The sequence below is a fragment of the Artemia sp. Qi Xiang Cuo genome, chromosome 6 (genome assembly GCF_049724085.1).
Source record: "Artemia sp. Qi Xiang Cuo chromosome 6, ASM4972408v1, whole genome shotgun sequence".
NCBI classification, from domain to species: domain Eukaryota; kingdom Metazoa; phylum Arthropoda; class Branchiopoda; order Anostraca; family Artemiidae; genus Artemia; species Artemia sp. Qi Xiang Cuo.
Window position 1 is genome coordinate 51,295,494 of NC_142799.1, and position 26,557 is coordinate 51,322,050.

Consider the following 26,557-nt stretch of genomic DNA (forward strand, 5'->3'; position numbering starts at 1 on the left):
CCTCAGGGGTCGGTACTTGGATCGCTCTTGTTTATTTTGTATATCAATGACCTGACAATATGTCTTACTACAAATGCACACCCAGTACTATTCGCTGATGGCTCAAATTTCTTCATTGCTGCTGAAACATCAGAGTCTGCTGCAAAAAAGGCCCAAAAAACTCTTGACGAACTATCTGACTGGTGTTTTCGTAACAAAATGCAGGTAAATGCTATAAAAAGTTGCATCATAGTCTTCACTTCTGCTCCTTCAAACTCCTCATTGTCTCACACTGAAGCACTATCAATCAATGGAAATCCCATTCCTCAGACCACAGTCACAAAGTTCCTCGGCGTATTTGTAGATTCCTCTCTTTCGTTCAAACATCACATATCCTAGCTGTCTTCAACAATCTCACGGCAAACTTCAATGTTACATAGAGCTAGCCTGCTTCTATGTGCTGACATGATGGAAATGCTTTATAATGCTTTTGTCTTCCCCTACTTGAACTACTGTTGTTCTGTCTGGGGCAATACATTCAAATCTCATCTAAAATCATTAAAGAGACCACAAAACCGTACAGTCAAGGCCACATATTGCCTCCCCAGGCTGTACCCCTCAACAGACCTATACAGAGACACTGGAACAATAGATATAACAGAGATAATCAACGTTAGTAATCGGCGTTTAGCACACTCGGCAATATCGAATAGAATTTTTCAAGGTCTTTCCAGGTACTTCGAACTTTGTAGCACAATCCACCGAGGAAGAACTCTCCGCTGTAACCCGTACAATTTTGTGCTACCAAGAAGAAGGCTTACAAGGTCTCAACACTCTCCAGTTTATAGAAGTATTTCTGAATGGAACTCAATTAATGAATCTATTAAATCCATAGAATCATTTAGCACACTCCAAAAAGGATACCTATCTTACACAGTTTTTGATACCGCATGAGTTAATGTCTTAATTTTTCTTTTGTATCTTATCCTCTCACTCTCCTTCTCTGACTCCACCTCTTCTCAATTCTTTCCTTTCTAATTCTTTATCCCTCTCTTGTGTTATCAGCTCTCCTCTTTTCATGTCATAGTGTGATATAAATTTGTTTACCTATATAAGGTGTGACTCGCACAAGCACTGCTCTGAGTCGAAATGTTCATGTTAATTATTGTTTCGTTTGTTCATTTATTTAAAAATAAAAGGTTGATTGATTGATTGATGTAAAAAAGCACAGATGTAGATGTAAGAAAGCACAAGATGTAAAAAGCACAAGATGTAGACGCTTACATGGAAAACATAAGAGGCTATTGGGAAAATTTCCAGACTTAGTGTGGGATTGCACAAGTTCAAAGCCCACTTCCCTACCCCTCCCCCACGTACATGTCTAAAGGCATGAGCATCTAAGGGGCTCTAGTACCAACTGAGTGCGCTAAAAATTCCTTTTACGACGAAGAAACTTCAAAACAATTTCTTTGGCAAACGGTAAAGTTGTACACCTACGTTGGAGGTACATGCGCAATACAGGCGCAATCGTTACAATCGTTATAGAAGTTGAGAGTTCTTTAAGGAAGCGATAGCATCTAACGACGGTTATGCAAGTACTCAATGGTTTCGGTTCCCACACCCCCAAATACCAACTGGCATTCTTACAACTTGCATTTAATTTATATTTTTCGTGCTATTTAACTAATTCATTCCCCTCCCCTTCGATAAATTTAAGTGTATATGCCCGGTCAGGCATAGACATGATGATTTTCTTCGTGTAAAAAGGAAGAAAAATATGGTAAGTCTTACCTGGTGACAAAGAATGACAAACTCGATAACATCCCTAAATATCTAGAGCCAAATAAACACCGATTTATATACAAACACATAAAGATCTATATCTGTTGGTTATGCAATTAACATAGCTTGAGCCAGCTTAACTAGGTTAACTGTTAAAATCATGATTAATGTAGGTAAATCGCAGAGTTGCCACTTCACGGTAACAAGTTGTTGACCATAAGAGGTGTCAAAAACCACCAACTGATGTTAATCGTCAAGAGTGGAAACAAAATTAATTGGTATAACTTACCTTCAATAAATTCATGTTCAATGATCTTCTTTTTTTCGGCCCGAAATTTTGTAGCCTTGGACGAAGTAACAAAGAAAACAAAAAGACTTGTAAAAAAAGAATAGTTCGTGAAAGTTAATATGAAACCAACGGTAACACCTAAAAGAAAACAAGTTCAATAAGCCATTTGTTGTTGCTGTTATGAAATCCTTTATTTAAATAAAATATGCAGCATAATAAATTATCCACGCAAGAAGCAGAGCTTGTCCGTGGTGTAGGGAACACTTAATTAACATAACTCAACAAAGAAGAGAAAAAAAGGAAAATAAGAGAGAAAAGGAAGAGATATATATATATATATGCATATATATATATATATATATATATATATATATATATATATATATATATATATATATATATATATATATATATATATATACATACATACATACATACATATATATATATATATATATATATATATATATATATATATATATTATGTTTAAGAGGTAATTACTTGGCAAAAGCAAAGCAAAAAAAAAAAAAAAAAAAAAAAAAAAAAAAAAAAAAAAAAAAAAACTGTCGTCCTAATCCAGCAATTGAGACAAATGTGCACTTGAACGAGGCTCTCACCTTACACATTCATCCAACTACCTAGGACCAAACAGTATACCCAAACCATCAACCAAATAGAAAAGTCCAAATCCATGCAAAGTTGTCATCAATAAATGTAAGTCGTTGTAAAATTACCAGCAAAAGCACCTTAAATCTAGCAAAATATTTCCAAGTAAAAACTTTCCATTTAGGGCTCATCAGAAGAAATACCACCGGCCTTAACGGGTTTCGAGGCTTTACATTCTTTACCCAGCACGGTGGCGCCTCTACCATAAGATATATATGGTAACCCTATGTCAGGTAAAACCTGTGAAATACATGCATACTAGTCAAGCTATTAAAAATTACATACAAAAAGTGTTTCAATGTTTCCATAGTAAAATCCCAGAGGTCACTGAAAGAGACCATTCTGGAACAAATGAAGAAATGTCCATATGTATCTTTTATTGGTATCTGTAACCAATTACAAATTTAAAGATCCTCAAGATTGTTTGAAACCCCTAGAAACTCAAACATCCATAAAAAAGAAAAGCGCCCGAGAAATTATATTAAAATATCATTCAGTATTTCTTTATAATTTTTTTGTATATTTACTTAAGAGTTCATGATACATGAAACTAAATTTTTTGAATTGCCAACTAATTTTTTTGGCAGAAAAACCTCTTAAGATCAGTTTTTCGCTCAACTTTTTACATCTATTTTTAAAATCTGTGTAATTACTGCATATTTTTGCATACCTAAATAATTGGGAATAATAAGCCGAATAAGTAATATTTGAATGTATATTACTTTCAAGATATGGAAAATTAATTACTTCAAAATTAAAATCATCCGTTTTATTATATAATTTAAAAACCAATTTATTATTATTTGAAATATTAATATTTAAATCTAAGAAATGGTCGGAGTGTCCCATCCCATAGCTAGGATCAAGAATTAACTCTTGTGGATAAATATTTTTTGAAATCTCAATAAACTCCGCACAATTTATTACCAAGAGATCGTCCAGATATCTTTTATTATTTGAAAGGTTATATTTTACATTACTTGGGCTATTTTTATTTATCATATATTCATATTCTAATTGACTTAAAAACAGGTCTGCTATGAATGGACTTGCATTCCCACCCATAGGAATACCTACAGTTTGCTTATATAAATTCCCACTAAATCTTATAAATGTATTAAATAGAACAAATTCCAATAAATCGCATACCATATCCAAGCTATAACATCTTGAATTAATAGTGCTTCTAAAGAAATTCGTCCATCGGGCTTTTTTATTAAAAGTATAAATTTTAAAAAATCCGATTTTATAAAAAATAAAAGTTTTATTTATAATCGCTTTAATTTTTAATAATACTATATTATTGTAAGATTTTTTTTAAATTGTTTTAAAATAAAATGACTCAAAGTTTTAAGCTGAAATCATTCGACTAAAAATATATTCCTTGTAACGAGTTCTCGACACTCTAATATGGGTTCAAGTTAGAAATTTTTTTAATTCCGGAGCAATATGCTTTAAAGTTATTTCTAATTTCTGCTAAAATTAAAGATAGATCAGTAGCCGCAATTCTGGTTGGACACCTTGCTGCCCCAGCAATAAAACGTGGTTTTGGTGGATTTTTGTGAAATTTTATCGTCCAATATAAGAAAGGAAACTGTTTGTCATTATCATTTATTTTAATATTGAAATTTTTCAAAATTCTTTCTTCTATATTTTCAATTAAACTATTCTCCTCCATATGGGTCTTTTCGTATTCATTTTTTGATTGTAACTCTTTTGATAAAATATCACTATAGAGTTTCTGACAAATTATGGCAAAATTATTGCTAGCTTTATCAACTGGTAAAATTATAAATTCATTCTGTAAATTAGCAATTGCTTGTTTCATATTGGCATTATAAAATACTGATTTTTTCAAAGAATCTGTAGGATTAATTCTATACATGCTATTTCTTACACTAGTCAAAATCAAATTTATCCAATTCTGAAATCTATCTTTAGTAATTTTCTCCTTCTTGCACCAATTATCAATAAATACGTTTAAATCATTCTTTAATCCCCTAAGAATATCTGCTGTCCTTATGTGGTAAGAAAGACGGAACTTAGCCCCCATTTTCATTATCTTTTGAAGATCACGATGCTTTATAAATATATATATATATATATATATATATATATATATATATATATATATATATATATATATATATATATATATATATATATAAAGCTCTTTACTGCAGTTCAGGTCCAAAACCTAATCCTAAACGTATATATAAAAAAGAATAAAAAAACAAAGTGTATACGAAAGGCATTTAGGGTGAAAGTGTTGAAGGTTTTCAAACAACAATAAAAGCATTATTAAAGAGACGGAAAAATGGATATTTATTACAAAACTAAACCTACTTTTGCTCTTGAAACATCAAACTTTATAATATTTGAAACAAATTAGCTAAATTATCACTTGGCTGAAAGAGAAGGTCAAGCAAGAAATATGGTAATTAGTAGGCGTAAAAAAACAACTTCAAAAACCTCAAAATTAAGAACGTCAAGAACAATTTTTAAATTTGGTTTACATTTAAATTGTGATACATTCAATTAAAAATAGCCACCATTCCCTAAATAGATATGAAACAGCATATTTGTACGCGACAAGTAAGAGGATCGTGGATGCATCCCGCGGGGTGAGGGCAACAGCAAAACAGACATCCCATTTAAAATAGAGGCTTCATTGATACATTTTAATAGAAAGGTTTAAATATTAGGCTTTATTGGAGTTAAGGTGATGCAACAATTTTAGTCCATTTAATTGCAGAGACCTTTGGCCCGAGACGTCTTCACCCCCAATTCTTCACCCTTCACTCGCAATTTCAAACTAACGGATAATGTCAGACTTTTTCTGATTTACGATTATTCAGAAACCATTTATGAACTATCCCTAAGTGATCAGATGGCTGTCTCACATGAAAATATGCTAAGATATATTTACGAAATTTTTATTATCCCCAGAGTTGCTATTCAAGGCTTTTGAAGTTATCAATAGCCTACGAGTGTAAGGCTAAAATTACGATTTTACACATATTTTTGCCAGCAGTCCCCTCGAGAAAGCGTCTTCTGCCATAGACAGGTTGGACCTTCACCTTTGGCGAAAACTGAATATCAGTCCTTCAACTAAGATGCAGATTTTCAAGGCCCTCGTCAATTCTGTGATGCTTTACGGAACCGAGATATGGCATGCATCAGCCGCAACCCTAAAGGCTATCGATGTATTCCATTCAAAGAGCCTGAGAAGGATCGAAGGTCTGTGATGGTTTGATATCATGATTAACGAGAAGCTGCAAAAGCTGGCTAAGCAGTCTCGGTTTTCAACCCAAGCAGCCGAGCGTACCTTGCGATGGTTTGGACACCACTTCGAATGCCCCCGCATTTACCCGCAAAGACGATCTTTGACTTTGACCCTACGAAAGTCGGCTGGAAGCGACCTCGTGGCCGACCGAAGAAACGGTGGTCTGACAGCCTGTCCGAGTTCCTGGCGATGGCAATCATCAGACCGAGTGAAGCGCAGACGCTTGTCATGGACCAAAGTGTATGGAGGAGGCAGACGTCAATCTCTACGCCGAGCACCACCTGGCAGGAGACTTAAGTCAAGTAAGTAACGCCCTTAATAAAAGTCCAAGATATGCAAGTTGCTCATTTTGCAACAAAGGCTTCTATTGAAATCAAAATTCGACAAATATTTTAGTCCAAAAATTACATGGCCCTCCCCAGTTTCTAAAGTATAGTGATGTGACACTTCTTGTGAGTCACGGATTTTCAGGGATCAATTAGGCAGGGGTCTTGATCACATGACTATGCCAAATCAAAACAAGATAAGGAAATATTTCAGACATAATGGTTGATTTCCATCAACTTTGGTATTTAAGAATATTTCCATTCGTTAATAAAAAAAGGGCCTAAAAATGCAATTTTACACTTCACGCAGCCCTTAGGCGAATACCTCATATTGTGCAACTAGCCCATTTTAAACCAACAGATAAAATTTAGTAGAATAGTAGGCCTATTATGCTTCGTTGAAATCAGAATAGAGCACATGCTTTCATCAATACATCGATCTAAGGGCCCTGGGGCTCGAGCCCAATATATCCCCACCCCAACTTGTAAATATGGAAAAGCTGTATCTCTTTTGGCTCATAATCAATGGTATATCATTTTGCGAACGATTTTAAATGATTATATGGTCCTATACATACAAAAATATTGCAAATACATATTTCCTATATGGTGTTTGATCATGAGCCTGAATCGAAGAATTTTTTGTTGTGAAAACATAGGGTGCCATATAAAACAAAGATTTCATAGAAAAGTTTAAGCAAAAAGGAGGGCGTATTATGGCTTTTTGAAATCAGAAACATATAAGGATTTTCAATCTGTTTAATCAAATCGCAAAAAACCGGTGTGGTATGGCCCCTGTCCCCTTTAATACCCCTATCTGACCACCAAAACTTGCAACATATAGAAATATTCAACCCTTTCGGCGCACGACTGTTCAGGAATTATTTATGGAAGGATCCCAAATGATTAGATATTACGTTTCAAAAATAACATTTGATCGTTTTTAATCTAAACACACTAAATACAGACTTCGTAAATGGCAATTAATTCCCATCAAAGTTTGGTATTTAAGGGTTTCTGAGCTACATGATTACGGATCTGAAACTAATATTGGAATACGCAAGTGCGAAATAAAATCACAGTAGGTAAATATTTTATACCAGACAGGTGGCCCCTCTACCCCCCCCCCCTCAATACATGCAAAAAACTACCTACTGATAAATTACTGTCTATCAGACATATTGACAAAATAACAAGAAAAACATCGCAAATACAGACATTTAGTATGTCTATCGAATCACGACCACCTAGGAATGATTTAGTGAATGATCCTAAGTGACTAAATACCATTTAATCAAACTAATTCAAATTGCGGTATGACTGGCATGTGCGCTGTTTTGTGACATTTATTTATGTACGTGTTATAAATAAAAATATTCTACTCTACTGCCACAAACCAAAAAATTCTAAGTTCAACTACTACTACTATTAAAAAGACACTATAGCACCAAGCCGCCTGAGGCCAACACAGCTGCGCACAGTCCTCTCCATCCCAATTTATTCGAAAATTCCCCCTTACATCGTCCCAAAAAGTTCCAATTTTTTTTCGAATCTTTTCTTGCGGCCTGTTCCCATGTCATTGAGGAACAACCTATTTTTCGTTCGACCCTAGATAGATGGCCAAAAAGGAGATCTTGGTAATCTGTCACCCTTCATCCGCAACCTGTTCTAGCTATCTCTTTCTCTCATTATAGGCGTAGAAAGCGGGATAGCATAATTTGCACATCTCACTGTTTGAAATGCGGTCAGTCCAACTGGTATCCAAAACATTCCGTACAAAGTTCGTCTGGAAAATATCTAACACATCCTCCTCCGTCTTCCTTAGCGCCCACGATCAGAACCATAATTGATCACTGTCATCTCTTTAGCTTCCAAAATTCTAATCTCGGTTCGCAAACTTATCTTACTATTCTTCCGATCTTTTTTGAACTGTGAAAAAGCACTTAGCCTTGGCTATTCTAATTTTAATATCCTATCTTCACCCACCATATTTAATAATAATACAACCCAGATAAGTGAAGCTATCCACTTGATTCATCTTCTCGTTAGCCAATATCACATCTTCACCTTGTTTTTTTCCTAGTCTAAGCGACTTAGTTTTCTTACTGTCACTTTCAGACCTATTCTTGCCCCCAGGAGTACAGGAGTATCAAAACCACGAAAAAACATTCCTTTTGATAACATTTTCATCGAAGACATTCAAATCATTGGTGTAATCAAGTCTAGAAGAGTTTTGCCTTCCCATTTGATTCTATGCTCTCCCATAGCCTTTCTGAGGTGCTTAGGACAAAGTCCGTCAAAATGATCCATATAAATGGAGATAGACTGCAACCATGCTTATTCAATACGAGACAAGCTACTAGCCTCATTTCCTACCTTAACCGCAGCAATGTTATTCTCGTATGTAGAACAAATCACTATAATGTATTTATCTGGTAAACGATACAAGGATAGGACCTTTGCGAAAGCTCTTCTATCGGCTGAATCAAATGCTTGCTTATGATCTGTAAAACTGAGGACTAAAGGGGTCTGAGAGGACTAAAGGGTACTTGTTAATTGTTAATCTAAGAATGAAAATTGGGTCCACGCATTCTCACTCCTTCCTAAACTGCACTCTTCTTTTCTTAAAACTTCATCTACAACATCTGTAAGACTAAAAAGTACCATTATACTAAGTAATTTGCTCCGGTATTCAAGAGTTTCTGAGCTTTCTGATAGCAAATCTAAGGCTACTGTTGCAATACAGAACTCAAAAATAAAAACATAGTTATTAGGCTGCATATTTTAAACAGTGTTTCAATTCTTTTCAAATTAATCGTAATTTCAATAGCTAAATTCAACTATCTAAGGCACCGATTGGTAATGTTTGAACAATTTATTACACGGTTTATATATTTAAACGTAAAATGAAAAGACGTTACAACGAATTAGAATGGGGTTACTACCCCTCAAACTCCCTTAATGTTAAAGTTTCACGTGATATTACATTCGTTTTAAGCTCGTAGTCAATTAAATCTGTTTAAATAAAAAAATGATACAAAATAACTAAATAATATGCAAACCCAATTTCAAGGATTGTTCTTTATCATTTTAAACACATTTGTGACAATCAATTTAGTTTAACCATTTTAAAAAGCAGTTGTTTTTGTCACTGATTTCTTCCTTTTCAACCAAATCCCTTCAAATGTATAGAAAAACAATCCTTCAATTTTCAGTACAAAACTTTCAATTTAAGCAATCTATTACAGTTTTCGTTAAAGCCCACACAACCCTCTCGTCTTTCGGGGAGTTTGAGGGGCGAAAAACATTACACTTATCTGTGGCAGTTCTTGCTTGTTTTGGTTTCATTTCTACATTTATTGTAATTCATGTTCGTTTTAGGTTTGACGTGTCTCATATAAGCTAGTCTATGCTTTATTAAATTTTGAATTCGTTCTCACTAATTGTAGAAAGACTGTGTTTTATGTTAGTTTAATGTCTTTCAAAATCTACATTAGGCATATTTTTGCGTATAATAAATTGTATTGTAGCAGAATTATATGGTTTTCAATGTATATGGTATAGCAATAAACTTGTTGCTTGGTTAGACCACCTTGCTTCTCCGTGTACCTTTTTATTCCAACTATAACTTAGCAAAATTCCTATCTGGCACGAGACTCCTCTGACACACATTTAAATGCTGCTTTGCCGTTCATCGATATATAGTTTGCACATTGTACAAAAGTTGCGCAAAATTTCGACTTTTTGTTGTTGAGAATAATTTGAAGAATGTCTCCTGGCGTCTGTACCTCTAAACAGCACTGCGGAAAAGAAAGAAAAAGGTAACAAAGAAAGGTGAATTCATATTCCATTGCATTTCCATCCCTCCCTACCAATTTGTGTTTCAACACGATATTATATGATTAGACACTTCACCAGCAGTTGCAAATGCATTGCTTGATGCCAAAAGTTTTGATTTTTAATTTGTTCTTGGAGGACACGAAATAAAGCGAGCATCTGATTCCCTTATACACGCAAATATGTTACTCCAAGCAGCAAGAAGCGGTACCAATCTCCAAATCACTATTCCGCTAGGGTATGTGTTCTCGAAATATATTATCCCTCTTAAATTCCTCAATGCAGAACCGCTACCCATAAAAGACAAAGCTCAACTAGTAAAGAAGCCAGTCAGAGGCTGTCACTTCTCCTACTCTATTTAACACTTAAATTTTGAACAAACTGGCGAAATGCTCTACATCTTGTATTCTTCATGACATCAATACATCGTTTTTTTACCTACTGATGATCTACCCAACCCAAGTCGGACTACTGAGCGTATTTAACAAATTTTTTCTCTCCTTCCTGAAGAATACCCTAATTTCAGCACCAAATCCAATTCAGAAGAATTAGAAATCGTTCTTTTCAATCGGTATGACCATTATTTTTATTTATCAAAGGCTATATCCCGTGGTGCCTCCTTAATCATGACAGTTGGCGAAACTTATACCTGGGCCTCTATCCTTCACACTCACAGTGTGTCATCGCTCACAGTCGGTTCATAATTCTTGAATATACCCCTCCATTACTTCAACAGTTTCTGAGAAACTTCATTTCAACCGTTTTCACCTTGCTACTCTTTACAACACTATTGTACTACCATATATTTTAAATGCTAAGACTTTCTGGAAGCTATTCGCTAAAACGGATGAAGCTCAAAATTCATTTCAAGTTTTTGCTTTTCACCAATTTTTGCTCAAATACCGCAAGCACGGAACTCGGCGTTTTAAATTAATTATTTTAATAAACTGCAAATCGAGAAATCACAGTGCCAAAACTCTATGGAAAACGTAAAAAGAAAACAGCAGGTCACCCGTGGTTGAGTATTCTTGTTTTAACTCTACTCAAGGTGCTACTTTTTTGTAATAGCCTACACTTAACTGTATTGCTTAACTGTCGGGTACACTTATTTGTCGTTGCTTAGTTACTGTTAACACTCCCCTCTCTCACTCTCTTTGTTTATTGCTCCATCCTTTCTACGCTACTGTTTTCAAATGAATAAAGATCTATGCATCTGTACAACTAAATCAAAATTACCTGATTTTAGAGTTGGTTAATTTAGAAAAAATAGTCGATGGAAGTAAAGAGTGAAGCTGAAATTTAAACTGAGTAAAAATCATTGATTCGCGGCTTTCACAAACATACTCAACATTAAGTACAGAACCAAATACCTTGAAAGTATTAGTTTTTCCTGTTTTTTTTCTGGCCTTTTTTTTTTAGGAAGGAATGGTTGTAAAAACTTACAGATGGCTTATTTAATTGGAAACGAAAAGTACTATTTAAACCAATTCAGAAAAATGTGGGTACAAGGATTTATTCTGTTCATGAGGATTCGAAAAAAGGTATAATAAAACTAGCTAAAATAAACTGACCCAATGACACTTCTCTATATTTTTTCAAATATAGAACTAGCGCTTTACTGAAAAAATAAAACGATATACCGATTTCATACAGCAGAAACATAAATAAAGTACTTTTCGATGGTTTTTATAGTAGAAAAATAAAGCATTTTAGGATATTTTTATATAGTTTGAATTTTCTTAATTAGATACTCTTGCAAAATGTTCCAAGCCCAATGTATGACTTTTACGGTTTTAAAACACCTTTTTTATGATTGTTTTGTAAATGAATCTGGAGCGGGTGTGTTCGGGTAGTATTAGGACAACGGACTAATTTCAAAAATTTGCATCATAGCCTGAAATTGGCAGTACTAAAAGCAGAAATGATTGGATTTTCTAGTCTATATTATGTTTTACTTTAGTTCTTGATTTTGAATCATTCTAAAGTGCGTTTCCTTAGTTATAAATTTTATACTATTCACTATTAATATTACTGTCTGTGAGACCAATGATTTTTCTTTATAAATCAGTCTGTCATTCATGCATGCTGCATTATGACTTTTCTATTACTAAAGTTAAATTTCTAACTTTTTCTTTAGTTCTTGAGAGTATTTACAGGGCTCTTAGTTTTGAAAGTATGATTGTTGAGATCCAGTACATTGTATATTTTGATATCCCACAGGGCATCAGACAAGGGAAAGACCCTCGAGAGCCTTACATTTTAGTCTGTTATTTCAAGCGGGTGACTTAACTATTTTTCTGCTCCAAAAGCAACTTTCGGTTTTCGCTTTGAGGATCAGTTTTGCATATTTTTGTCTTTTTGGTAAAGCACTAGTTTTGCATAGTTCCAGGAATATAGGCTTTAACAGATATTTACTGCGTAGGCTGAGAAGCAATGATTTTGTTCGTTTTAAGTTTTAACTTTATTCTTTGCTTCCATACGAAAACTATTTTTTTAATTTATTTTTGCTCCTTTTTAGTTTATAAAAAAGAATACATAATAAACTTGACAAAAAGATTTTTGTCTAACTTAAGTGACGATTCAGAAAAGGTTAACGCGGCTTTTGATAGAAAAGGCATCAAATATAGGTTTTACTTCCTACCTCTTAAACTTTCCCATAAAATGTGTACTACTCTGTCACATACATAAGAATCCCGAGGCTTTTTACGGTTAACTTCCATTATATATTCTCATCCTTAGGTGAAATTCAAAAACGGTAGTCAAACTATAAATGCCGTGTTGCATCAAAAACATTTCAAACTGAAAACTATTTCACATGATAAAATTTCATTTATTGTTGTCGGTATATGATTTATGTTTTGAATAAAAATAGGGACTCATATCAGAATCGAAACACTGAAGCGAAAATGCGTACTCCTACATATCAATGCACCTTGATTCACTAATAAGCACCCTACAAATATAATGCTTTCTATGACAATTGTGCACCCCCCCCCCCACACACCTAGTATCTCGTCAAAAAGAGGCTAGCCCTAGGTAATACACAAAACTTAAGTAGCATAGGCCTTTACACATGTGTTATAAGCAAATATGCAGAAAGTTTCTATTAATTGAATTTTCATGTTTCCTTCCATTTTACACAAGAAACAATTTACTGGTACCAGCCAGAATAGTGTGTGCCTATCAAAGCCTGAAACATTTATTGGTACTGGCCAGAATAGAGTGGCCAGTATTTTCTAGGTTTCTAGAGGTCACATTTTAGATTTTAACTGTCATAATGTTGCAGCCATTGATTAGCAACGGATTCATGTTTATTTACACCGATATATACAGTCTCTAGCTTAAAAATAGTATTTTTTGCTGCTAATACAAACTCTACACTCAATTCCTACCATAAAATCTTAATTTTACATAATTTCGTGTAATATTTTGTTTTCGTGTACTTTTTGATGTAGGTTCTTCCAAAATATATTTGTTCAAAAAAAGTTTCTACAATAACTAACTCAATTTAAATACTTAATCAGATTTAATTCAGCAGCCACTGTTGCCAAAACTAATCTGGTTGAACCCTAAGAAATCCACACAAAACATCAGATAAAACCGTTGAGTACAAAAATAAATCATGCTTTAATCTTAGCATTAAAGACTTTAAAAAATACACTCTCTAGGCTAGGACTATATCCAGGCATTAGTAGGGAGAGGGGGGGAGAGAGACTAAACTTCAATTGTAGCGGTAATTATATATGAAAAAAGAATTGAACGGGGAATTAAATGATGTGTTTACTTATTTTTGCTATTTGATTCCTATGTTGCAAGATAAATTTATTATCTTTATGCATACACGTTAGTACTAAAATGTTTCAAACTCAAAACTGTATGAAAAGGAAACTTGCATTTCACCTAGTCAGTACTGGGTTGAATAATGGTGCGGCGGCCAAAATAAACTTCCCCGGGCATAGGGTTGCCAATATGGCAAGTAAAATCTTGCCCCACACACAACCAGCCCTAAAGACGACCCTGATTTAGTGCAAACCCTTCCTAATTGCTCGAGATCAGCGAAAAAAAAAAATACGACTAGGAAACTTAAGCTCTAAAAAAATTTCTTTGTGTTGGTTCTCAACATTTCTTTTTCGAAACTACAATTTGGATGAAAGTTACCATGTTTCATAAGATAGTTCTTTTCAGACACAATTTTTTTTTTCGCCTGACATTTTCTTTGAAAACGTTTCTTTAAAAATTCAGGTATTTCCGGTCTTGGCTCGCTTTCTAGTAGATTGCAGTCTTTGCTGCAACCATGTTGGGGGATTGTTAACCTTCGATCGAGGGTTTTAAACGAGTCGATTTCAAAGAGATACTTCTTAAATTCAGTAGCTTTTTGCCACGGAAATGGCAACCTAAAAGTGCCATTTGAGGAGTCAAATGACACTTTAATCTGATACTAACAAGACGAATTTATCAGCAGTAGCCTTTGAAAAATACGACTTTTTTTGTTTTTGAAGATGAGGAACTGTAAACTCCAGTTGCAGGTTTCCGAAAATGACAATTTTAATGGTGTACTTGACACCATATGAGAAGAGTCCCTGGTTCTCTTTTAAAATTCTAAAAAGACAAAATTGTAGTTCGAAATAACAGTTCAGTTGAGTCCGTATGAAAACTACAATTTCGAAATTAGTGCTAGCTGGGAAATATTTGACAGTAGACGTTTTCTTTAGAAGCCTGTTTTACAAATTTTTGTTAGTATGGGCCGTGGTTTGCTCTTTACTAGATTGCAGCTACTACTGCAACCATGGTATCCTTCAGTCATTGCAGTTGGTAACCTAAATCTCTAATCTGATTTTATAAAAGTTTAATAATCACCATAAATTTTATTATTATACATGTTACCCAATGATAGATTCTCTCGATTTCAGCAGGATAATACGTGAGTTCTGTGTTTTTAAACAGTCATTTTTCTTTCAGAAAGTTCAATGTTACTTCAAACTTATTTTGCCCGGCCTCGTGAGAGGCATAACCAAATTCAAATCTCAGGAAAATGCAGAAAAAAGAAACTACCTGCAAGGGCTCCAGACAAGTCAAGGCTTCTTTTTCGAAGTCCCTCTATAGCGACAAATATTGGCACTGCTAACGAGAAAAGATATCTTCCAGGAGTCAAACTATCAAACGCTTTGAAAAGAAAAAATAATAGTGTCATTATACGAGTAAATAACTGGATTCATCGGCCATTCAGCATAGCCCAAAGTGAAAAATTCACATAAACTAATTAGTTGGATATGGTATCGAAACAAAAAACAAATAGACCATGTAGGTGATGTTATCAAATGATATTATCTGATATCACCTTAGAAGAAATGAATTAGAGAAAAAAAATGTTACTCCCTCTCTTATACCAGATCCAGACAGTATGCAGTCTTATACCTTAAAAAATGCAGAATTTTGCAATATTCAGAAAAAAATAATATTTTCTGGAAAAAACAACTTTATTTCAAGCCCGATTTTATTTTTACAGACGAATCCCATTCTTTTACCCTTCTGATGAAACATATTTCTAAATCCAGCACATAAACACTCTTGACATCGATTCTCCTGGTATGAACGTAAGCACAATCTACATTTCCGAGAAGAAACAATCATAAGTTTCCTTTTGCTTCAAGCATAATTTGGATATTGGATTCATTTAGCTTCAACAAAAGGAAATAGACGTATGCTAAATTTTGTGATACCTGAGCTGAAAGAGGATGTTGCCAACCAGCTTAAGCAACCGTTCCTAATCAAAGTCACTCATAGTTTACTAGTCGACCACACACAGAACAGAAACAGAAAAGGACGATTTGCAAATATTTCGGTCAGGGAAAATGCAACAAAGGTAAAGCTTGTACTTATGATCATCCTTGCAAGTTTTATGCAGCTAATAAGTGCAAGAGTCAGAACTGCAAGTTTGATCACCTGAAGGTGTGCAAGCTTGGTTCGTTACGTCAATGCCCTAACAAACAGAAGTGCAACTTTGTCCACACAACAGGAACTATCTTCAAAGCAGCAACCGGCAAGGTCGCCAAATGCCAACCATCCTAGGCGTTTCTCGCTGAATAATCATAGAAGACCAGTTTCTAAGGAGAGAGGTATTTCCCCTGTGTATTTATTGTCCCTATTCAAAATGCTGCTCCCTCTTTCTTCTCAGGTAACGGCCAAGTTGTTCAACCCAGCCCAGTTCTCCCTCCCAACTGGAGTATGGCGAGCCACTGGCCACCTCTTGGGGTCCCCACAGCCCCCACGCCCGTTGTCCCAACAAGTTCTAACAATTTGCGAAACTTCCAGCATTTTCCGGCGATGTACTCCAGGTAGGTGAGAAGAAAGAAGCAGCTAGTTCCTATGAACTCAACTCTTTTCTCCTTGTTAATGCCCAGTCTCTAAGCAATAAAGTGACGGAACTTTCGACAAGACAAAATGACACTAGAATTGATATTTGCTGCATAACAGAGACGTCGTCTGCCAATGAATTTAACGCCCAGATAAGTAACCGTAATTTTCACGTGAAGAGTAGGAGACACAAGGAAGGTGCTGTCGTCCCACATCGAGTAGGAGTAGGCATGTACATTCAAAACAATATACCACATCAGATATACTAAAGTTCTCAGAATACCGACTACGAGCCGTTGTGGGTAATACTGAGACCAAAAGTTCTACCCCGTAGGTTTTCCTCGATTGTAGTTGGAGTACTCTATTTTTCGCTGCGGTCGAGTTACAGGCGGGAGCTCGTAGTCCATCTACAAACATGTTTAGATGAGATTAAAACGAGACACTCAAACAGTTCTGTGGTTTTTATGGGTGACTTCAACAATCTACTACTCAGCTGGATTGAACGATCGCTAAGCTTGAAGCAAGTTGTTCGTGAAAAGGCAACTCAAAAGTCTGTCACTGATCTCATCTTCACAGATATTTCCGATTTCTATAGTGATCCAGTAACGCTGCCGAGTCTTAGCTGGATTGAACGATCGCTAAGCTTGAAGCAAGTTGTTCGTGAAAAGGCAACTCAAAAGTCTGTCACTGATCTCATCTTCACAGATATTTCCGATTTCCATAGTGATCCAGTAACGCTGCCGAGTCTAGGTAAAAGTGCACACTTCTGTGTGCACTGGTGTCCCAGTGAGAAAAAGAGAATAGGAACCAAGCGAACTTATTTAAGCCGGCCTCTGACTGAGTCTGGAAAAGAGCTGTTCGCTAAATGGGTTATTTCGAAAAACTGGAAAAGTTTGCACGAGAACTGCGATGACAACGACATGTACAGAATATTTTCCACTGAAATACGGATAGTTTATGATGTATATTTTCCAGAGCAAACAGTCACAGCAAACTCAGCTGACAAACCCTGGATTAACTCGTGCCTGAAAAAGCTGACACGCAAACGCAACAGGCTCCATTAAAAGGGAAAGATGGGCAAAGCTTCCAAACTGAGAAATCAAATGGTCTATGAATTTAGGTTGGCTGAGAAGTCCTACGGTTCGAAATTGAACGAGCTCATAACCACAAACCCAGCCGGTCACTATAAATGAACACGGCTTCTCACTGGCTCCTCTGTAAGGCAAAGTGTAAGCGTATACGACGAGGCTGGGAATAAGCTCGAGATAAACGCCATTAATAAGTATTTGGCTAGTATTTGAAGAAGCAATGCACCGATTTCCAGTGTTCCCCTTTGCCTGTTCCATCTGAAATACCTGTGATTTTCCCTCACGAAGTTACAAAGGTTCTTGAGAGACTTGACCCCATTAAGGCAACTTACCCTGGAAACATTCCAGCAACCCTGTATGAAGAAAACGCAGCCTTTCTAGCTGAACCTCTGACTGCCTTTTTAAACCAGTGTCTCTTGAGTGGTACCTTTCCGGATGATTTAAAAAAAAAGCAATCGTAACACCAATACCTAAAGTTTCGAATCCAAAAGGGGTGAGTGACCTACGACCTATATTTTTAACCCCTATTGCATCTAAAGTTTTCAGACATTTTCTAAGGAAATGGTTACTAGGAGATTTCTGTGATAAAAAAAGATCCTTGTCAGTATGAATTTATCAAATAATCTAGCACAGTACATTATCTCATCGAAATTGTGGAAGAAGCCCTGGAGCATCTAGAAAATGAAGCTGCATTTGTAGAAATATTGCAAGCAGACTTAGAAAAGGCTTTTGACAAATCAAGCCATCGGGATATTTTTGAGTCAATGACAGATTTTAGAGCTTTTTTAGTTCGAATAGTTTATAGGTTTCTAGACGAACGGCAACAGTGTGTTAGTGCTGATGGGGTTCAATCGGATTTTCTTGAGCTTTTCTATGGAATGCCCCAAGGCACCAAAACAGGACCTGTTTTATTTTTAATACTGTGTAACAAAATTGCGACTTGGCATGAAAAAAGAGTCAAGTTTGTAGATGATTTATCATTGGTGATACATCAGAAGCTAGGATCCATGATTAGTACGGATGGCATAATTCGCCGTTTGGAGGCTGACTGCAAAGAAAAACGGTTTTCAATTAATAGGAAAAAGTCAGCTCTTATGAAAGTCTCGTTTTTGAAAAAAGAAGTTCCTAGTCAAAGTGATATAAATGAGCCAATTGTAAATAATATGACAATTTTAGGTGTGACTTTTAACTCAAAAATTTCATGGATAGATCACCGTAAATAATAGTACTAAGAAGGCGAATATACCTAGCGTTGCGTAATCTAGTTAACATTCAGCGATTCGGTTTTAGTAATTTTTCATTGTTGAATTTTTATAAACTATACATTCTGAGTATTTTAGATTATGCTTGTCCTGTATGGCATCCGGGGCTAAGTAAAGAGCTAAGAAATGACCTTGAGAATGTGCGGAAACGAGCTACCCGTGTGATATTAGGTCCGGAATTCAAGAATTACGATGATAGCCTTGAAATCCTAGGCACAGAAAGACTTGATGCCAGGCGACACCAGCTTACAATGACCTTTGGACAGAAGCTTTTGGAGTCGAGCAAGTATCAAGGCTTGCTCCCCAAGTCGGCACGAACAGGGTATAATACAAGGCACCAGAACAAACTGGAGCCTTGTAAGCCCGTGGTTACCGACCGACACAGATTGTCTTTTCGACAATATTTTGTGTCTCATTTAACTCATGTTATTTGATATAATAAATTCGAATCGTATCGTAATTTAAACTACCGAGTTTAAAAAAATGAATTATGCGATTATCAAATTCATCTTTAAGGGATAATGGTGATAATGCCTCAAATACGCATTTGGAGAGATTCTGCACCTTTCTTATTGTAGCTTTTTGCATTTCTTTTTTTTGGTATGAAAGACAGTTTCAGTTACGTGCACCATAAGTACTCGTCAGACGTGCCTCCACTCTACTGCAGTTTTCCGTCCACCACCTAACAGCTTTTATGAATAAATTCAATCGATTATTTTTTCCATTTTTTAAAATGACATAAACAACTTAAACACGCTTCATTGAGTTAAAAAGGGTTTCTATTAACAGATGAAATAGAGGTTTAAACCTGTGTTCTATCTAACTTAATGCAGGCATAAGGCATCAAATTTCATCCTCAGGCAGTGTAGTGCTGAACTAGCTGGCCCTCTGTCATCACTTGTCTGGTTCTGTTTTTGTTCCGAACTCTTCCCAAGTATGGGGATGTCTCCGCACGCTTTACTGACTTAAAAGAGGCTTATATTAACAGGTGAATATGGTGGATTAAAGCTGTATGTTTATTAATCTTAATCCTGTCATAAAATATTAAACTTCGTCCTCAGGCATTGCAGAGCTGAACTAGCTGGCCCTCTAATATCAGTCTTCCAGCTCTGTTTTTGCTCCAAACCTTTTCTAAGGACGGGGAAATCCTCACACACTATCCCTGTTCCTAAGTCAGATAGCAACCCTGCCAATATTGGCTCATAGGTGCCAATAACCCATATCTCTTGTATTAATAAGTTGTATGTGTGTATTTTCCACAAGATTCTTTACGCATAACTGTAGCGACGAACCTCATTACCGATAAGCTAAATGGATTTTACTGGGAACAGCCGGCACATGACTACCCTTATGCCTAGCATCAGGAGTGGATTATATTCAGGTCCAGAAACGCGATGCTAGCTCGCTCTCTTTTAATACCAATAGCTTTCGATAGAGTTTGGCATAAATGAGTGTTGAAAAAATCCCAAGCATATAGAATTTATGGTTGTCTGACTTAGGTTCTTGAGTTTCTTTTAAGAGGTCACACTCTTATGTAGTCCTCGATACGTTAAATTCTAGTGAGTATCTAGTAAAGGCAGGGGGTTTTTCAGGGTAGTATCCTGGAATCCCAACTTTTCTTGGTGTGCATCCACAACATAGGGGACAATAACCGTTTTTTTGACGCTATCATGGTTCATGCAGCCGCCAATAAGCATGATAACCTTGTACAAGCTTCCCTGTCAGACCCCCTAGGGATAAAAAAATGTGTCTGATGTCTGCATAGTCAATTTGAAAACGTTCAAAAAGACGGAGCGACATAATACTCTGGCCAAAAGTCTCGCGTCAACACTCCGAACTTGTATTCAACGGCTCAGATCTTTCTTGGAGCACATATTTCGATCGGTTCCCGTCCCTACGCGGGAAAACTGAGTGACAATTTGCTTCCTAAGAGCCTTGTTACCATCAATCTACATGATTCCTCTGTACAAGTCATATATTAGGCCTATTGCCAAATATAATACCCGTTTTTTCCAGAGGTTCCTAAAATCCCACTGGCACCACTCCAGAGGATTCAAAATGGGGCCTTAAAAGAAATTTATAGCAACGATAGGGTACCTTTTATGACCCCAAAGTGAGAGAATTGATGTGGTGTCAATAGATGTTTCTAACAAGTACATCCACCACTCTCCCTTCATCAAGCTGTCTCTACTTGTACTGCCATTTGCTAAACCATTACAGCAAACACACAGAGCCATGGTAGGATGAGATCACCTCCAAGAGGAGACAACCTGCATTGAGCACTTCAACAGGAGAAACCTCTATTTAGAATTTTCTCACATGTGAGGTTATGTCTGAAACCCAATCGATTGATTCATTTAAGAGGATGCTCAAAAGAAAAAACCTAGGCGAATGTCATGCCTTAAGGTTGCAGCGGTCTGGCGGGATAAAAAAAATGTCATAAAAGGAAAAAACAACAACAATGACAAAACAGTAATTACTTTCAACAACAGTACCTATTAGGGTTTACACCTAACATTTCACAATTTCCTTCAATGTAGCATATAGGCTATTCGCTAAAATCTATCCATTCCTTCCACCTTTGCATAGGCATGGTTTTTGCACACATTTTTTTCTTTCTTATTCTCCTTCTTTTTATTAAATTTGCATCAAACTTAGGTTTAAAACGTTAAAAATATGTTGCATTTAAAATGTATAATTTAAAATGGGTCTATAAGAAAAGAAACTGTGGATCTAACTGCTGCGCTATAAGTTAAAGCCCTGTCTCAGTTTCACTGTTCAATAAAAAAAACCTATCACATGCAACAAGGAGTCAATTAGTGCTAAATAAATAAAATTTAAGCTTTAGTTTTTTGTCAAGTGCAATAAGGCTTCTCGGAGCATTTTTCTGCTTAGGAAGATCCGTTAAGAAATTAAACCCCCTACTTTATGCAAAAATATGGGCTTGTTAATAAACTTTTTTTGTATTTTGACTCCAACCCCTACACACCAGGCTTTAGAGGCAGTAACTGAAAAGTCTTTATTAGCTAAAATCTCGATAAACACTGCAAAAGAATTCGGAATGTTTTGAAAATAGCTGTGTTAAAGTGGAAACTCCAAAACGTATTCACCTGAACTTCTACACCTACAAGCAATAAGTTCGATTTTATGCCCTTAACTACTTTTGCTGAGACGTGAGCAATGACCTGAAACTGGATCTTTTTTTTAACTTAAAACTTACCGAGAGAATTATTCCTAGTATTAATCATAGTTTTAATGTTAGTTACAACAACAAATTTAGAAAAACTTGCATTAAAAACAGCAAAAATTAGTGGACTAAACAAGCAAGAACACAGTAATTTAAAATAGACTTTCAATCCCTACTCGTAACAACTACCATAAGTCACATTACTATCAATGGTCAAATCCTCTCTTTCACGTTTTGTTTCCATTACAATAAACCCATTGTACTCATGCAGCATTGATAAGGTGTATTGAATCATTCATCAAGTTTTCTTCAAACCTCCACCAAGTTTTTTATGGCCCTTGAAAATATAGACCTTATTTAACTTTTCTAACAAAGTTGACGAGAAGCACAGGCAACACTTTTAAATGTGATATGCATGACATTTTGATGTCAAAAATTCATGTCTTTTTTTGTCAAAGATAAATCAACCGTATTGGAATTATCCTCTAAAAGTAGATAAATTCTACTTTTAGAGTCCTTGTCAGAGTTCAACCTGTAAACACCTCTCTAAGTTTAAAGCTACAGTGATTGTGACCTTTGTCCAAATGGGAAAACAAAAACAATCAAAACGGACAGCGTCACGACATCCCCCTCATCACAAGCAGATTTTACAAAAATTTTGACTTTAAAAGAAAAGCTAAGAGATGTGTTAATGCTAATTAGAGATTTTTTGTCAATTTATGAAAATGATTCAAGCAGTCAACTTACAAATTATTCCATCATAAACAAGGCAAATAACACCTTAGATTTTCATTATCAAAACAGTGCTTTGTCCCCAAGCTCAATGAATATTAATGAAGGAAGCAGAGGATTAAGTTCATCAACTTTAACATTGTCCCCAAGCTCAATGAATATTAATGAAGGAAGCGGAGGATTAAGTTCATCAACTTTAGCCACTACGAGTTCACTAAGTTCAGAAATTGTACCTGACCCCAATATAACCTCTATTCAACCTAATTATAATCCTGTCCTTGAGAACTCAATCAGAGATGCCCGAATTTGTTTTGAAAATACTGAAGTGATTCTGACTAAAAATAAGGACTTCTCTGCAAATAATCGCAAATGTGCGAATATAATTTTGGCAGGTATTTGCAAATTAGGTGATAAATGTCATTTTGGACATGATCGTGGTCCAAGCAAGCTGCAGGAAAAAAGTATTCCTGATAATAGTGTTATAAGAAATTGAAAGTTTTTTAAGTAAGTAAATTGTAAATTAGGTCGTAAGTGCCCCTATAATCATGGATATATTACCCGTAACTTCAAAAAACAAAATGAAGCTAGTCCAAGAGTTTGTTCTCAATTTTTATATAACAAGTGCGACCAAAAGAAGTGCTCGTTATTGCACTTATGTCGTCTTTACCTCACTGGCAAGTGTACTAAAACAAAGTTAAATTTTCACCATGTTCCTTTATGTAAGTTAGCATCAAGTTGGTGTTGTTTTGGGTGTGATAGCCTGCATATTTATGTCCCCCCTTCCTTTTTGCGAAATAAATTGAGCTGCAAACAAAAAACAAGTGCACAAACTTGGGCAGTCCCAGCTGTTACCAGTCAAGGTAACAAGGTAACCCAACGTTTTTTAGAGCGACGCCGAAATTATTCACGACCCCCCCTCCTTTAGTTCGTGTTGCATTCGACTTTCCGTCTTATCAGTAGAGATGGGGGTCCGACTCCCGTACTAACCACGTGGTTTATGGTTTTGTCAGTGAGAATGAAAAAACAGAAACTTTCTCACTTGAAAAAACAGGAATTTTGTCACATTTATGGTTGTTTTCATGGATGGTTATGTGTGTTGTTAAATTTATTTGATGTTTTTCTCGGATGTAAAAATCAAATTATGGATTTTTTATGTTTTTTTTCAGTGAGAATTTGAAAAAACAGGAATTTTCTCACTTGAAAAATCATAAACCACGTGGTCCTGTCACGAGTAGCACCTGTGAACTTGATTTACATAAAGTTCGCTGAGAGCGTGCACTTACAACAACAACAACATCAACCTTGGAACACCTGTGCTGTCGACCTCAATTCACCTATCGTGAATCAATAATTCCCCTTAGAAACAACAAAATAATTTCCCCTTTCTTGACAGATCAATCAATCAATGACATCATCTGTCAGACTATAAAAATTTTCGCCTAGAAACATTTCTCCAGGAATAGATCCAAATCATTAATGTCTTTGCCTCGGGAACAGTTCTACTGGTCGAACTCCAAAGGATATTAATAACCAAAGGCCATGGAAACAATTAGGCAAGAAACATCTTAGCGATGAATTATTTTAGCGCGCGAAAAGGTTTCCTATTAACTTGAAATGCGTTAGCACAGAGATGCCAATAACAAAGGAACACGCTGAATTTGCTTTTAGGGATTATTTGGGCAAAACCGTTTTAGACAGGTTATGGAACTATTTCGGCGAAACAGATAGAGACATTTTAAAAGAAGATTTTGAAGAGATTTTGGAAGAGAATTTAATGGTGAAACTCTGTGGTCGTTATAATACACAAGTTTCATTTGAACAGTGTTGTGAGGTCCTCTAACCCAACCCCAAAGGGTTCCAATCCTCCTACCCCAACCCCGAAGGAAGCCCCCGGTCCTCAAAGGCCCCCCAAGCTCCCAAAGGCCCTCCACCGGTCCCCAAATGTCCCCCAGGCCCCCAACTGCCCCCCGGACACTCAAAGGCCCCCCAAGCTCCCAAAGGGCCACCGGCGCCCCAAAGGCTCACCCAGACCCCCAAATGCCATCCCCGGGCCACCCAAAGGCCCATCGAGCTCCCAAAGGACCAACGGGGTCCCAAAGGCCCTCCACCGGTCCCCAAATGTCCCCCAGGCCCCCCACGGCCCGCCCGGCGCCCCAAAGGCCCACCCAGACCCTCAAATGCCATCCCCGGACCCCCAAAGCCCACCCCCCGGTCCCCAAAGGTCCCCCCGAGCTCCCAAAGGACCACCGACCCTCAAGGGACCCACAGACCCTCAACGGCTCTCACCGAGCACCCGTCTTTCGTGGATGTGTGTTGTCTGAAACATATGATTTTTGATGTGTAGTTTGCTAACTAAGGCTTTTCTGATATATTTTTAAATAGTATATAGAATTATAATGTATTATGAAAAAAAAATTTTTTTATTAGTATTTTGCTCTTTAAGGATTTTATGAGCTAGGTTTCTTAGCCTTTCGTTGGTGTGTGTTGAGTGAAACTTATGATTTGGGACATGTAGTTTGCTATTTTTGACTTTTCTGAGTTGGATTTCTTAGTCTTTCATAGGTGTGTGGTGTCTGAAACCTATGATTTGGGATGTGTAGTTTGCTATTTTCGACTTTTCTGAGCTGGATTTCTTAGCCTTTCATAGGTATGCGTTGTCAGAAAATTATGATTTGGGATGTATAGTTTGCTATTTCAGGCTTTTCTGAGCTAAGGTTTTCTAGTATTTCGTAGGTGAATGTTGTCTGAAACCAATAGTTTGGGATGAATAGTTTGCTATTTTTGACTTTTCTGAGCTAGGTTTCTTAGTCTTTCGTTGGTGTGTGTTGACTGAAACCGATGATTTGGGATATGTAGTTTGCTATTTTTGACTTTTCTGAGCTGGATTTCTTAGTCTTTCATAGGTGTGTGTTGTATGAAACCTATGATTTGGGATGGGTGGATTGCTACTTTTGACTTTTCTGAGCTGGATTTCTTAGCCTTTCATAGGTGTTTGTTGTCTGAAACCTATAGTTTGGGATGACTAGTTTGATATTTTTGACTTTTCTGAGCTAGGTTTCTTAGCCGTTCATAGGTGAGTGTTGTCTGAAACCTATGATTTGGGATATGTAATTTGCTATTTCCGACTTTTCATAACCGGATTTCTTAATCTTTCGTAGGTGTGTGGTGTCTGAAACCGATGATTTGGGTTGTGTGGGTTGCTATTTTTTTGACTTATCTGAGAAGGATTTATTAGCCATTCGTAGGTGTGTGTTGACTGAAACCTATGATTTGGGATGGTTAATTTGCTATTTTGGACTTTTCTGAGCTAGATTTCTTAGCCTATCATATGTGTGTCCTTTCAGAAAATTATGATTTGGGAGGTGTAGTTTGCTTTTTGGACTTTTCAGAGCTAGGATTCTTAGTCACTCATAGGTGTTTCTTGTCTGAAACTTCGAGTTTGGGATGAGTAGTTGGCTATTTCAGACTTTTCTGAGCTAAGGTTTCTTTGTATTTCGTAGGTGAATGCTGTCTGAAACTTATGATTTGGGATATGTAAATTACTATTTCGGGCTTTTCCGAGTTGGATTTCTTAGTCTTTCATAGGTGTGTAGTGTCTGAAACCTATGATTTGGGATGTGTAGTTTGCTATTTTCGACTTTTCTGAGCTAGGTTTCTTAGACTTTCATAGGTATGTGTTGTCAGAACATTATGATTTGGGATGTGTAGTTTGCTATTTCAGGCTTTTCTGAGCTAAGGTTTTCTAGTATTTCGTAGGTGAATGTTGTC

General features: G+C 36.2%; 1 protein-coding gene across 3 annotated transcripts in view; it reads right to left on the reverse strand.

Moving 5' to 3' along the window:
* The window catches only part of LOC148951349 (transmembrane protein 19), an 84,039-nt gene that overhangs the window by 24,894 nt on the left and 32,588 nt on the right, over positions 1-26,557 (reverse strand). For 2 of the 3 annotated variants that reach the window (XM_089090810.1, XM_089090811.1), the window contains exons 3-4: positions 15,219-15,329; positions 2,051-2,188 (exon numbers count right to left, since the gene is read on the reverse strand). In XM_089090810.1, coding sequence (XP_088946936.1) covers positions 2,051-2,188; positions 15,219-15,329 — 249 coding nt within the window. The remainder of the gene's footprint in view (positions 1-2,050; positions 2,189-15,218; positions 15,330-26,557) is intronic. The other variant, XM_089090812.1, reaches the window with a different exon arrangement.